The 12821-nt window shown below is 39.7% G+C and overlaps 1 protein-coding gene across 4 annotated transcripts in view; it reads right to left on the bottom strand.

The window, feature by feature from the left end:
• LOC112667723 (L-lactate dehydrogenase C chain) overlaps positions 1–9645 on the bottom strand; it is a 45597-nt gene extending 35952 nt beyond the window's left edge. For 2 of the 4 annotated variants that reach the window (XM_025459705.2, XM_025459704.3), the window contains exons 1-3: positions 9470–9645; positions 9054–9188; positions 2676–2793 (exon numbers count right to left, since the gene is read on the bottom strand). In XM_025459705.2, coding sequence (XP_025315490.1) covers positions 2676–2793; positions 9054–9179 — 244 coding nt within the window. In that variant the 5' untranslated portion in view covers positions 9180–9188; positions 9470–9645. Of the gene's footprint in view, positions 1–2675; positions 2794–9053; positions 9189–9287; positions 9307–9469 lie in introns of all 4 variants that reach the window. The other 2 variants (XM_049099149.1, XM_025459702.3) reach the window with 2 other exon arrangements.
• Positions 9646–12821: the final 3176 nt, after the last annotated feature.

Below are 12821 nucleotides of genomic sequence, written 5' to 3'. Positions count from 1 at the left end.
CTTATGGCTTGTTTCCCTGTCTGATTTTGTCTTATTTTATTTTTCCCTCTCTTCCCCTATGATCCCATTTTGTTTCTTAAATTCTGCATGAATGAAATCATACAATAACTGCCTTCCTCTAATTGATTTATTTGGCTTAGCATAATACCTTCTAGTAGCTGCACCAGTTTATATTCTCATCAACAATGCATGAGGGTTCCTTTTATTGCCACATCCTCACCAACATGTGTTTCTTGTATTTTTGATTTTAGCTATTCTGATAGGAGATGGTATATCATTGAGTTTTGATTTGCATTTCCCTGATGATCAGTGATTTGAGCATTTTTTATGTCTGTTGGCCATCTGTGTGTCTTCTTTGGAGAAGTGTCTGCTCATATCTTCTGCTCATTAATTGGATTATTTGTTTTGGGGATATTGAGTCATATCAAATCTTTATATATTTTGAATACTAACCCTTTATCAAATACATCATTTGCAAATATCTTCTCCCATTCTGTAGGCTGCCTTTTAATTTTGTTGATTGTTTCCTTGGATGTGCAGAAATTTTTATCTCTAAATAGTTCATTTTGCTTTTATTTTCCTTCCTCAGGAGACATATCTAGAAAAATATTGCTATGACTATGTCAAAGAGATTATTGCCTGTGGTTTCTTCTTGGATTTTTATGGTTTCTGGTCTCACATTTGGGTTTTTAATCCATTTTTAGTTTATTTTTGTGTATGGTGTTAGAAAATGGCCCAGTTTCATTCTTTTGCATGTGGCTGTTCAGTCTTCCCAAAACCATTTGTTAAAGAGATTGTCTTTATCCCATTCCCATATTCTTTCCTCTGTTGCCAAAGATCAATTGACCATAAAGTTGTGGGTTTATTTCTGGGTTTTCTGTTCTATTCCATTGATCTGTAAATCTACTTTTATGCCAGTACCATACTGTTTTAATTACTACCACTTTGCAATAGACCTTGAAATCTGGAATTGTTATATCTCCAGTGATGGATCCTTCTAACAGGCATTTTTATTTTTTTATTTTTTATTATTATTTTTTTAACAGGCATTTTTAAATTAAGTAACCACCCTCATATTCTAATCATGTTAGATGAGAGGGCTTTGTAGAAAGTATATATATTGAATCACATCACCAAATAGTGCACTATGCACTTTAGTGTATGACAAAATAATTATTTTTCCTAATTCTCTGAGGCTTTCTAGTTGGTCAGCAGATGATGCTAATGCTAATGGCACCAAGATCCTCAATTACCTGTTCTATGGCCTCACACTATACTTTGAAAACTGGTCCTCTATAAAACACAAAATGAAAACTAGGCTAAAGACTATAGATACATGAGGGTACCTGGGTGGCTGTTCATTAAGCATCTGCCTTTGGCTCAGGTCATGATCCTAGGGTCCTGGGATCAAGCCTTGCATCTGGTTCCCTGCTCAGCAGAGAGACTGTTTCTCCCTCTTGCTCTACCCCTACCCCCTCACTTGTGCTCCCTCTTGCTAGTTCTCTCTTAAATAAAATCTTTTAAAAAGTAAAATTAAAAAATTTTTAAAATAAAAAGCATTTATACAATATGACACTAATGTAAAAATGAATAGAAAAAGGAAAAAATCATTAACAGAAGAGATTTTAAATTTTCTTTACATTTTTAAATCTTTTTCTTATAGTTTATACTTATTTTACAAATTTTCTCAAATTTGAGTGGAATATTCTTTTTTTAAATATTTTATTTATTTATTCATGAGAGACACCGAGAGAGAGAGGCAGAGACACAGGCAGAGGGAAAAGCAGGCTCCATTCAGGGAACCCGACATGGGACTCAATCTGGGGGTTCCAGGATCACACTCTGAGCCAAAGGCAGATATTTAACTGCTGAGGCACCCAGGCATCCCTGGAGTATTCTTTTTTTTTTTTTTTTTCCTGGAGTATTCTTAAAAAAGAAAAAACTACCCCTCGGCCACCTGGGTGGCTCAGTCTGTGAAGCATCTGCCTCCAGCCCAGGTCATAATCCTGGGTTCCTGGGATCCGGCCCCACACTGGATCCCTGCTCAGCGGGGAGCCTGCTTCTCCCTCTTCCTCTGCTACTCCCTGCTTAGTGCTTTCTCTCTCTCTCTCTCAAATAAATAAATAGGGATCCCTGGGTAGTGCAGCGGTTTAGCACCTGCCTTTGGCCCAGGGCACAATCCTGGAGAACCGGGATCGAATCCCATGTCGGGCTCCCGGTGCATGGAGCCTGCTTCTCCCTCTGCCTATGTCTCTGCCCCCCTCTCTCTCTCTCTGTGTGTGTGTGACTATCATAAATAAATAAAAATTAAATAAATAAAATATTTTTTAAATTATTTTTAAAAATTAAAAATTAGCCCTTATACTGTATGTCCCAATAAGAGTTGTTTTAGATTTATGGATAACAGTTTGCTAAAATTCATTACTTTTTTATTTTTATTTATTTATTTATTTATTAAAGATTTTATTTATTCATAAGAGACAGAGAGAGAGAGAGAGAGAGGCAGAGACACAGGCAGAGGGAGAAGCAGGCTCCATACAGGGAGCCCGACATGGGACTTGATCCCGGGTCTCCAGGATCAGGCCCTGGGCTGAAGGCGGCGCTAAACCCGAGCCACCCAGGCTGCCCTCATTACTCTTTTTAAAAGCTCTGAATTCTATACAATTAAAATTAACCTTTTCCAGAGGTAATCTTTGAAGTATTAAAGAAAAGACTGCCATGCTGAAGATCCATCGTTTCTCCCTTCAGTTTGTCCACTGCAACATCAACGAGCGCAAGTTCATCCGCCAAATCCTAAAATACATGAAAGCTTTTGAATAACATGTTCTGAAGAATGTTCCTGCTTCAATTTTAGAAAAGTGAGAAAAATCTGTATGTAGCTACTTTATAATCAAAGTAGAGTTATATTTTGGTAGAAAAAATGATATAAAAGTGATAGTTTAAAAAAAGTGATAGTTTGTGAATGTGCACAGAGTGACCAGAAGTCAAGGTAAGCAACAGAAGGTAGCAAAAATTACTAATTGCTTTGCCTTCATATCATTGTTAAATTTTTTAGAAGTGGCTTTTTTTTTTCCCACTTCAGATAATAGTTTAAAAATGATGAAAAGCTATTAAGTTCATCAAAGGATTCTATTACATTTAACCTTTATGCCTAATTTCTGAATTGGCTGAAATTGTTTTTGGTATGCAATCTTATGGCCGAAACGGAAAGGCGGCCCCCTGTGGAAAGCCATTACATATGGTTCAGCACAGTACATTTAACTTTGGATCTCCGACCTAGGGGTAGATGGGCATATAACCAGACCATAGCTCCCAGTCAGCCATGCGATCATAACAGTAAACAACAGATACCCTTACAACCATTCTGTTTTTTACTTTAAGTTCCATATTCAATAAATTTCATGAGATAGTCAACACTTTGTTATAAAATAAGCTTTGTGTTTCATTGTTTTGCCCAACTATAAGCTAACATAATTGTTCTGAGCATGTTAAAGGTAGGCTAAGTTATGATAGGTGGTATAGGTGTATTAAATACATTTTCAACAGGATATTTTCAGCTTATGATGAGTTTACTGGGATGAAACGTCATCATAAATTCAGGAAGATTGGTGTAATATCTTTTTTGCTTACTAATTTGAATTAAGTTTTTACCAAATGAAGTAGAATACAGAACTATGTAGAAGATATGTTTTCCCTAAATTACAGTGGCCAGATTCTAAAGATAAGAAGGTAAAGGGACCAAAATCCCTATTTACTACTGTTTTTTCTCATATCAGATACCATCTGAACTTTCTGGAAAACTGTAGATCCTAAAATGTACTAAATTATGTGTTATATATCAGGAATATAAGGAAGACAAAGAGTTTCACCCAGAGGGATTACATATCACTTCTAAGCTAACTGATAAGGAAACCAGATAATCTTTATAGATCCATTTTTATATTAGTCTATGTATCTGTCTGGGCATGAACAGCAAAACAGAAACTACTCTAAGCATTTCAAAAGAAGGTATTTAACATAGGGATGGATAGACAGCTGGAGGAGGGATGAAAGGACAAAATGGGAACACTGAGGTAACCCTGAGATAGAAATCACAGTTTGAAGCTACTACCCCTAAGACTGAGGGATCAAAGAGAGAGACTAAAGGAGGTGCTTCATGGAGTCAAGCTCATACCTCTGGATAAGCAAAACCTGGCTGCTACAGATACTACTGAAGGGGCAAAATGAGGCTGGGAGGTAGCTCCAAAAGAAACTGGAAGCTAGAACCAACTTCTACCATTGAGGCAAAGGGATCTATAGCTGGGACAAAAGTGACCAAAACAACAAGCAAACAGGAAGGAATAGGTCATTCCTCCACCCCTGCCTTCCAACTTCCCTCTAGTGCCCCGTATTTTGTGCCCCGTATTGGCAGAGCCTAATAAAATGCCAAATGGTCAAGGAGAAAAAGATTATGCAAAGATACAGTACCAGCACAATAGAGTACAGAAAGTTGGATTTGGAGCTGAGTGACAAAATTTAATAACCAACACAGCCTGCATTTAAATAATATTTCCAACGTGAATTATATGTCTTCTTAAGTTACCAAATAATTCTCTTTTCAAGGGAATCTTCCCAGCTCCATTTGTCTTGTCAAAGACAGAACTCAAATAATCCCTAAAAGTTTTTTATTTTTTAAGAAGTCACTATATCTAGGTGAGTCATTTCTCAAATAAAATTCCAAATAGAGAGTCTGGGTTTGTTTAGCCTGTCAGAATCTTTTAAAAATAGTTATGAGCGGGGTGCATAGGTGGCACAGTTGGTTAAGCATCTGATTCTTGGTTTTGGCTCAGGTCATGATTTCAAGTTCAAGGAATCATGCCCTGCATTGGGCTCCATGCTCTTCACGGTGTCTGCTTAAGACTCTCTCTCCCTTTCCTTCTGCCCCCTTCACTCTACACTCTCGAAGAAGAAAGAAGAAAGAAGAAAAGAAAGAAGGAAGAAGGAAGAAGGAAGAAGAAGGAGGAGGAGGAGGAGGAGGAGCAGGGGGAGGAGAAAGAAGAATAGTTATTAGCATTCTCTTCCCCAGGGAGTTCTAGAAAAACAATGATAAGGTAAAAGAAAAGAGAATTAAAATCAATCTAAGGAAAACTGCTAGGGCCACATTATTTTGTATAGCACAAGGAAGTAGGATGTACTGCTATGCTTTAAAGTCCCCCTTTTGGGACACCTCAGTTGGTTGAGCATCTGCCTTCAGCTCAGGCCATGGTCCTTGGTCCTGAGATCAAGCCCTGCATCAGGCTCCTTGCTTGGGAGGAGGCCTACTTCTCCCTCTCCCTCTGTCTACTGCTTCCCCTGCTTGTGCACTCTCCCTCTCTAATAAATAAATAATTTAAAAAAATAAAAGTCTACCTTCCAATGACATATGGAGTTCTAGTACTCAATACAGACTATATGTTCCTTGAAGACAATAAATTATATAAATATGCATATTTTAATATCTTTCATCACTTTCCATTTATCCCACAATGTACATCAATGTGACCTGGGTATTTACCAGTATACTATGGATTCTGGTAGGAAATAAATGGGCTCCAACAACTGTCTTTCACAACTGGAGTTCTGAAATTTCATGATAATATGCCTTGCAGGAGGCTTTTTTTTTTTTTTTTCTGATGCATTGTGCTGAGCACTCAAAATAGTTTTTTTTTTAAGATTTTATTTTTAAGGGGATCCCTGGGTGGCGCAGTGGTTTAGCGCCTGCCTTTGGCCCAGGGCGCGATCCTGGAGACCCGGGATCGAATCCCACGTCGGGCTCCCGGTGCATGGAGCCTGCTTCTCCCTCTGCCTGTGTCTCTGCCTCTCTCTCTCTCTCTGTGACTATCATAAATAAATAAAAATTAAAAAAAAAAGATTTTATTTTTAAGTAATCTCCACACCCAATGTGGGGCTCAAACTCACAACCCTGAGATCAAGAGTCACATGCTCCACCAATTGAGCCACCTAGGTGCCCCATTCAATAAATTCTTGTTTTGTTTTTTTTCAGTGAATTCTTTATATTTGCCACCTCATATCCTTCAGTTTTAGAATTTTTCTTTTATCTCTCAAATAATTTCTTTCCCTTTCTTTTTTCTTACTGAATCATCAGTGAGTTACAGGACTTCCTGATTGGTTCTCTAATTTCATCTTTTTTCCTTATTCCATCTTTGACAATCTGCTTTCTAGCAGCCAAGTGGAAGTCAAAGGGTTCCTGCTTCATTGTCCAACATGGAGACCTTCAACTAATCCTACTGCTTTCAATAAGATGCTTGTCCTTACTATCCTTCATGTCTTGAGTGCAGAACCTGCCTGGTTCAAACTCTCCAATGAATATACTCCTTCCCTTGGCCTGCTGAGATGTGAGAGGTGGCTACTTGGTTGATTAAGGTAAAGAAGAGAATCTGGTAGTTTTCCTTCTGATCATATAAACTTTTAACCAATTCTCCTGTGTTTGTCCCATTCCTCACATACACCTTGTGAAGCAGTTGGTACTTCCAATTCCTGAGCCTTTCTTAGGGTTCTGGAATTTAACTGGCTTTGCTTCCTCTCATTTTCTTCTGCTGGTTTTAAAAAATTATCTAAGTAATATAGTAAATCTTTTAAGAACACAACAGGATCTGTGTCCAGACTTGCCAAAATTTGAATTCTAGCTCCTTTACCTATGTTAGCTACTTGACAAAGGGGAACTTAGTTAATATCTATGCTTCAGTATTTTCATTTATACATGGAGATGACAGCAGTACTTACCTTCCAAGGCTGTTATAAAGATTAAATAATATTTTTAAAACATTTAGAGAAGCAAAAGACTTGTATGTTGAAAACTACAATACATTGCTGAAAACAAAGAAGACACAAATAAGTGGAAAGAAATCACATGTTCATGGATTGAATACCTAATATTGCTAAGATGTCAACATACCCACAATAATCCACAGATTTATTTTATTTTTTAAAGATTTATTTATTTATTCATGAGACAGAGACTGGGAGAGGCAGAGACACAGCCAGAGGGCGAAGCAGGATCCTCGCAGGGAGCCCGATGAGGGACTTGATCCTGAATCCCAGGATCACGATCTGAGCCGAAGGCAGGTGCCAACCACTGAGTCACCCAGGTTTCCCCAATCTACAGATTTAATGTAAACCCCTATGAAATCTCAATGGCATTGTTTCTAATAGAGCAAAATCCATTCTAAAATTAATATAAGGGACACCTGAGTGGCTCAGCGGTTGGGTGCCTGCCTTTGGCTCAGGTTGTGATCCCAGGATCTGCGATCGAGTCCTGCATCATGTACCCTGTGAAAAGCCTGCTTCTCCCTCTGCCTGTGTCTCTGCCTCTTTCTCTGTGTCTCTCATGAATAAATAAATAAATCTTTTAAAAAATAAAAATAATATAGGATATTAAGGGACTCCAAATGGCCAAAACAATCTTGAAAAAGAATTTGAAGATCTCATGCTCCCTGAATTCAAAACTTAATACAGGGATCCCTGGGTGGCGCAGCGGTTTAGCGCCTGCCTTTGGCCCAGGGCGCGATCCTGGAGACCCAGGATCGAATCCCACGTCGGGCTCCCGGTGCATGGAGCCTGCTTCTCCCTCTGCCTATGTCTCTGCCTCTCTCTCTCTCTCTCTCTCTCTCTCTCTCTGTGACTATCATAAATAAATAAAAATTTAAAAAAACAACAAAAAACAAAACTTAATACAAAGCTACATCAAAATAGCATGGTATTGACATAAAGATATATAGACCGGGGTGCCTGGGTGGCTCAGTTGGCCTGCCTTCAGCTTGGGTCATGATCTTGGGGTCCTAGTACTGAGCCCCTCATCAGGCTCCCTGCTTAGCAGGGAATCTGCTTGTCCCTCTCACTCATGCTCTCTCAATTATTATTATTATTATTATTTAAGATTTTACCTATTTGAGAGAAACAGAGATAGAGACAGCAAAAGCAAGGAGGAGAGGGAGAAACAGACTCCCCATGGAGCAGGAAGCCCAATGTAGGACTTAATCCCAGGACCCTGGGATCATGACCTGAGCCGAAGGCAGATGCTTAACTGAGTCACCCAGGCACCCCTAAAATGAATGACTGACTGACTGACTGAATGAATGAATATTGAAATAGAAATTAAAAAAGAATCTCTCTGTCCCTTTCCCTCAGCCCTCCCCACTCCCACATGTGAACTGTCTCTCCTAAATAAATAAATACATAAATACATAAATAAGTAAGGGCAGGGGCACCTCAGTGGCTCAGTGATTGAGCGTCTGCCTTTGGCTCTGGTTGTGGTCTCAGGGTCCTGGGATTGAGTCCCACACAGGCTCCCCGGAGGGAGCCTGCTTCTCCGTCTGCCTGTGTCTCTGCCTCTCTCTCTCTGTCCCTCGTAAATAATTAAATAAACTCTTACAATAAATAAATACGGGCAAAGGATTTGAATAGACACCTCTCCAAAGAAGATACACAAATTGCCAACAGGCACATGAAAAGATGCTGTGGAAACAGAAAGGAAAATTAAAGGACTTCCATTGTTGTTTATCAAATTTGGTACTTCTTGTTTTACAATGAGAATGGAATACTTGAACAGAAACTTTTTTTTAAGATTTTATTTTTAAGCAATCTCTACACCCACGTGGGACTTGAACTCACAACCTTGAGATCAGGAGTTCCACACTCTTCCTACTGAGCCAGCCAGACACACCTAAAAATTTTTTTTTAAGTATAAGCTTCTGGGAAGTAGGATTTTCACCCATCACTCTTCCAGGAAGGCAAGGTATGGGATCATTTAAACCGAGTTTTTTTTTTTTTTAAACCGAGTTTTAACAAATTAATGCAGTCAATGTGTCTCCTATGAATAAATTTAAATACTCTAACAATGCCCAATAATACATGGTAAACTTTAAATAAGTGTTTCTTAAATTACATCAAAATCAGGTAAGTGAACACATAATTGGCTGTGAGAAGATTAGCCCTACAGCCCTGAACTCATCAACATCTACAACACCTAAAAGCTCTTACTTGATTTTCAGCCACAGGATAGGCTTCTCACTCACCTTCAGTAAGATACAGATAGCACAGGCCATGCCCACAGCACCAGTTCCAACAATGGTGATCTTCCTCTGGGAGATTTTATCTTCCTCAATTAGATTCTCGATAAGCTTCTCCTTGACAGTTGACATTTTGAGAACCTGAGAGGGATAATGAAATTTCAGCAGCATCAAGCTCCCTCAACTGATCACTCTCATAGTATCCATATTACTAATCACATTGCACATCTAAGGGCCTACCTATTAGGTTTGCAGAACACTGGAGCAGAGGGTGAGAGGAAGTGGAAAAAAAGAATTTTCCTGGTCAAGCGGTGTGGAAAAATAAAGAAGCAACAGACTACCTAGGGGTTGGGGCATCAATAAGCTTTTTTATTTCTCCCTGCCCTCCAGCCACCATTTTCACCCCAGAACCTGACACTCACAAACGCTTTGCTTGGCACAACTTAGCCCACAGGCAGCCGGAACACTCAACGCACTGCTTTTAAGGAAGATTAAAAGAAAAAAAAAAAGTTACACCAAAAGGAAACCATCGACGGCAGTTGAGGTGCAAAACCCTGTGACGGTTACTCTCGGCACTGCCGACGACGTAAGAACGCTCCCACGCACACGACTCTTTCGTCAGCACGGAAGCCCCGCCCCCGCTGGCCCAGGCGCAGGTGCATTGGCAGCAGTTAGGGACCTCTCTGCATGAAGGGGTTTTCTGAGGGTGTGCGGTTGCATCCTGCGTGCCCCTGTGAAGAATTCTAGGCAAGCTTTCAAAGTGTGCAAGACAGGGCTATTGGGAGTATAGCTTCGTTTTCCTCAGCCAGCCTAGGCCTGGGACTGGATTTAGTGCCGAATTTTTGGAAACCCTCATGAGTATAGGCTGGTGAGGGTCAGGCTGGAGGCTGCACTGGGAAAAAGCAATCCTGGGAGCAACTATTAGGGTGGCGCCATCTGAAGACAGTGTCTGAGGAGATTGCTTCCAGATGATTTGCCTCTTTCTGAGACGGCATGCTAATGCGACCCGAGTGCCAAAGATGAATTTTTTTTTTAAGATTTTATTTATTAACTCATGAGAGACACAGAGAGAGGCAGAGACACAGACAGAGGAAGAAGCAGGCTCCCATGCAGGGAGCCCCATGTGGAACTTGATCCCGGGATCACGCCCTGAGCCAGAGGCAGACGCTTAACTGCTGAGCCACCCAGGCGTCCCTATTTGCAGGAATTTAAAACATTATTGGGCTCTGTAGCTTCAACATGGAGTGCTAATAAAGATTTAATTAAAGTAGTAATGAAAAGGGAAGGCCACATCTTGTTTTCTAAGGATAGTTCTAATTTATACCAAGAATTTATAACCCACAGAAGAGGATACAACCTCCTCAGCCATCTTTTGTTGAGTATTTGCATTTGAATCCTTTTCCATTTTCTGTTTCAAAGCCTATGGTTTGTTCTTAATGTAGTTCAAACCATGCCATCACCCTGCTTAAAACCCAACTATGGCATTCCATTACACTTAAAATAACCAATTTTTAAAAATTAATTTTTAAATTCGTTTCAGAGATTTATTTTAGTGATTTGTCAGTAAAATAAATGATTTTTTTACTACAACCTAAAAGACATTCAAGATTTGGCCTCCTGGGATCCCTGGGTGGTGCAGTGGTTTGGCGCCTGCCTTTGGCCCAGGGCATGATCCTGGAGACCCGGGATCGAGTCCCACATCGGGCTCCCGGTGCATGGAGCCTGCTTCTCCCTCTGCCTGTGTCTCTGCCTCTCTCTCTCTGTGACTATCATAAATAAATAAATAAAAATTAAAAAAATTAAAAAAAAAAAAAAAGATTTGGCCTCCTACTAGCCCTCCAGCTTCATCTCAAGACACTCTTCCCTCACTCCCCTCCAGCTTTTCCCCAGCTTTCATTTGGCTCAGGACTTTTTGCTGTTCCCTATTTGTAGAAAGTCCTCCAACCATTCTCAAAGTTGATTTCTCATTTTCAGTCTTAAGCATAAATGGTGCTTCCTCTAGCTTTTCTTGACCAATGTGTCAGTTACCACCACCTCCACACATCTCTCCTGTCTCTCTTATGGCATTTTTCACAAACTATCAGCCCCAAGAAACAGGTTACCTATAGCAGACAGGAGCAGAAGCCACAGTTGGTCCTGTCTACTACTTACTTGTGTGCTTCCTTCCACAGCAACTCCAGTATTTGCACCTCATTTACCACTCAGTTGAGAGGTTGGCACTGCTGGCCAGGATGACCAACAGGCCTCTGGTGGCAAAAGGAGGTATCATCTTGGTAATGGCCAAACTCCTGATCTAGGTGAAGAAAAAGCTCTTCGTTCATATCTACCCAAGGCACAGGGCAGGCCCTTCAGGTCCACTGCCTGAGTGGGCTCTCTGGGTGACTACAATCCAAGCTAACTTAACTATTTTGCTTGATTGCAGCCATCTAAATACAGGAGGGCCAAGATTTGTACATTCCAACATTGGCCAAAGTGTAGGAATGCAGTTGAGAATTCTGAAAGAGCATGGCTTTGAAGTACTGATACTTTTACTTTGGCAACATGGGCTTTAGTGGAAAAAGGATTGACTTATCTACATGCATATATATGGACACATTTATCTATATAAATGTAAGGAGAACTATGTTCTGAACATCCCATTTGCTTCTCCCACTAACTGGCAACTTATGTAAAATGGGACCAAGTCATTTTTTTTTTTTTTTGGACTAAGTCATTCTTAATCTACATCCCAAGGTTATTAAAACTGAAATGAGATCATATTACATTTAAAAGAATCAGGGCTTCTTGCAGAGTTGGCCTATTCCTTGCCTGGGGCAGAAAGATACAATCATCCCAGAACACTTTTTGTGCCAGAAAATGAGGAAGCTTTACAACATTCAATTTAAAAATTCATGAAAGATTAGGCTAATAAATATTTAAGCATTATTTTTCAGTCATGTTGGCATTGACTAATTTTTAAAAGCCTTAAATTGCCTCAAAATTTACAAGAGGCTATGGGCGTTAAGTACAGATTTCTTTTTTGGCAAAATTTTTAAAGTTCTAAGATTAGTGTTGAAGGTTGTACAACTATGTGAATCCACAGAATTACTTTAAAAGGTGAATTTTGTGTGTAAATTGTATCCTAAAGCTTTTTTTTTTTTTTTTAAGCCTATAGAAAAGCAAATCCTATTATATTACTTAATTGTCAAGACCATTACATAGTTTGCGGGGATGCCTGGGTGGCTTAGTTGGAGCTTCCAGCACTTGGTTTTGGCTCAGGTCATGCATGATTCATGGGTTCTGAGATCTAGCTGAGTCTGGCTCCACACTCAGCAAGGAGTCTGCTTGAAGATTCTCCCTTTGCCCCTTCATCCCCCCACTCTCAAATCTTAAAAAAGACTACATCATTCAGTCTTGTCCTTTAACATTTGAGATCCACATGGGGGTAAAAAAAAGCATAATTCTTTCTCTTCACTAGCTCTCAGGAAGCAAACTGGTGAAATATCCTGGAGAAGTGGATAATAAAGTTGCTCTAGTTAACTTCTCGAAGTATTCAGGCCTAGGTAAGGGTCATAGTTGTAGATAGACTTTGAGGAAATTTTTAAAGAAAAAACATTACACTACTGGCCTCCAGAGACAAAGGTTCTTAAAAATCTGTTTCCCTATATTGACCAAGTACCACTGCTAAGGTTGTTGGCAAATGAGATTTTTACCTTCATGTATAGAATGTCACCTACAGAATTGTAAGGTACCAATTATGATTAGCACTATTATCAAGTTACAATACCCTGTGGC

Source organism: Canis lupus, chromosome 21, assembly GCF_003254725.2.
Source record: "Canis lupus dingo isolate Sandy chromosome 21, ASM325472v2, whole genome shotgun sequence".
Taxonomy (NCBI): Eukaryota; Metazoa; Chordata; class Mammalia; order Carnivora; family Canidae; genus Canis; species Canis lupus.
This window is presented reverse-complemented; position numbering and strand designations above follow the sequence as displayed.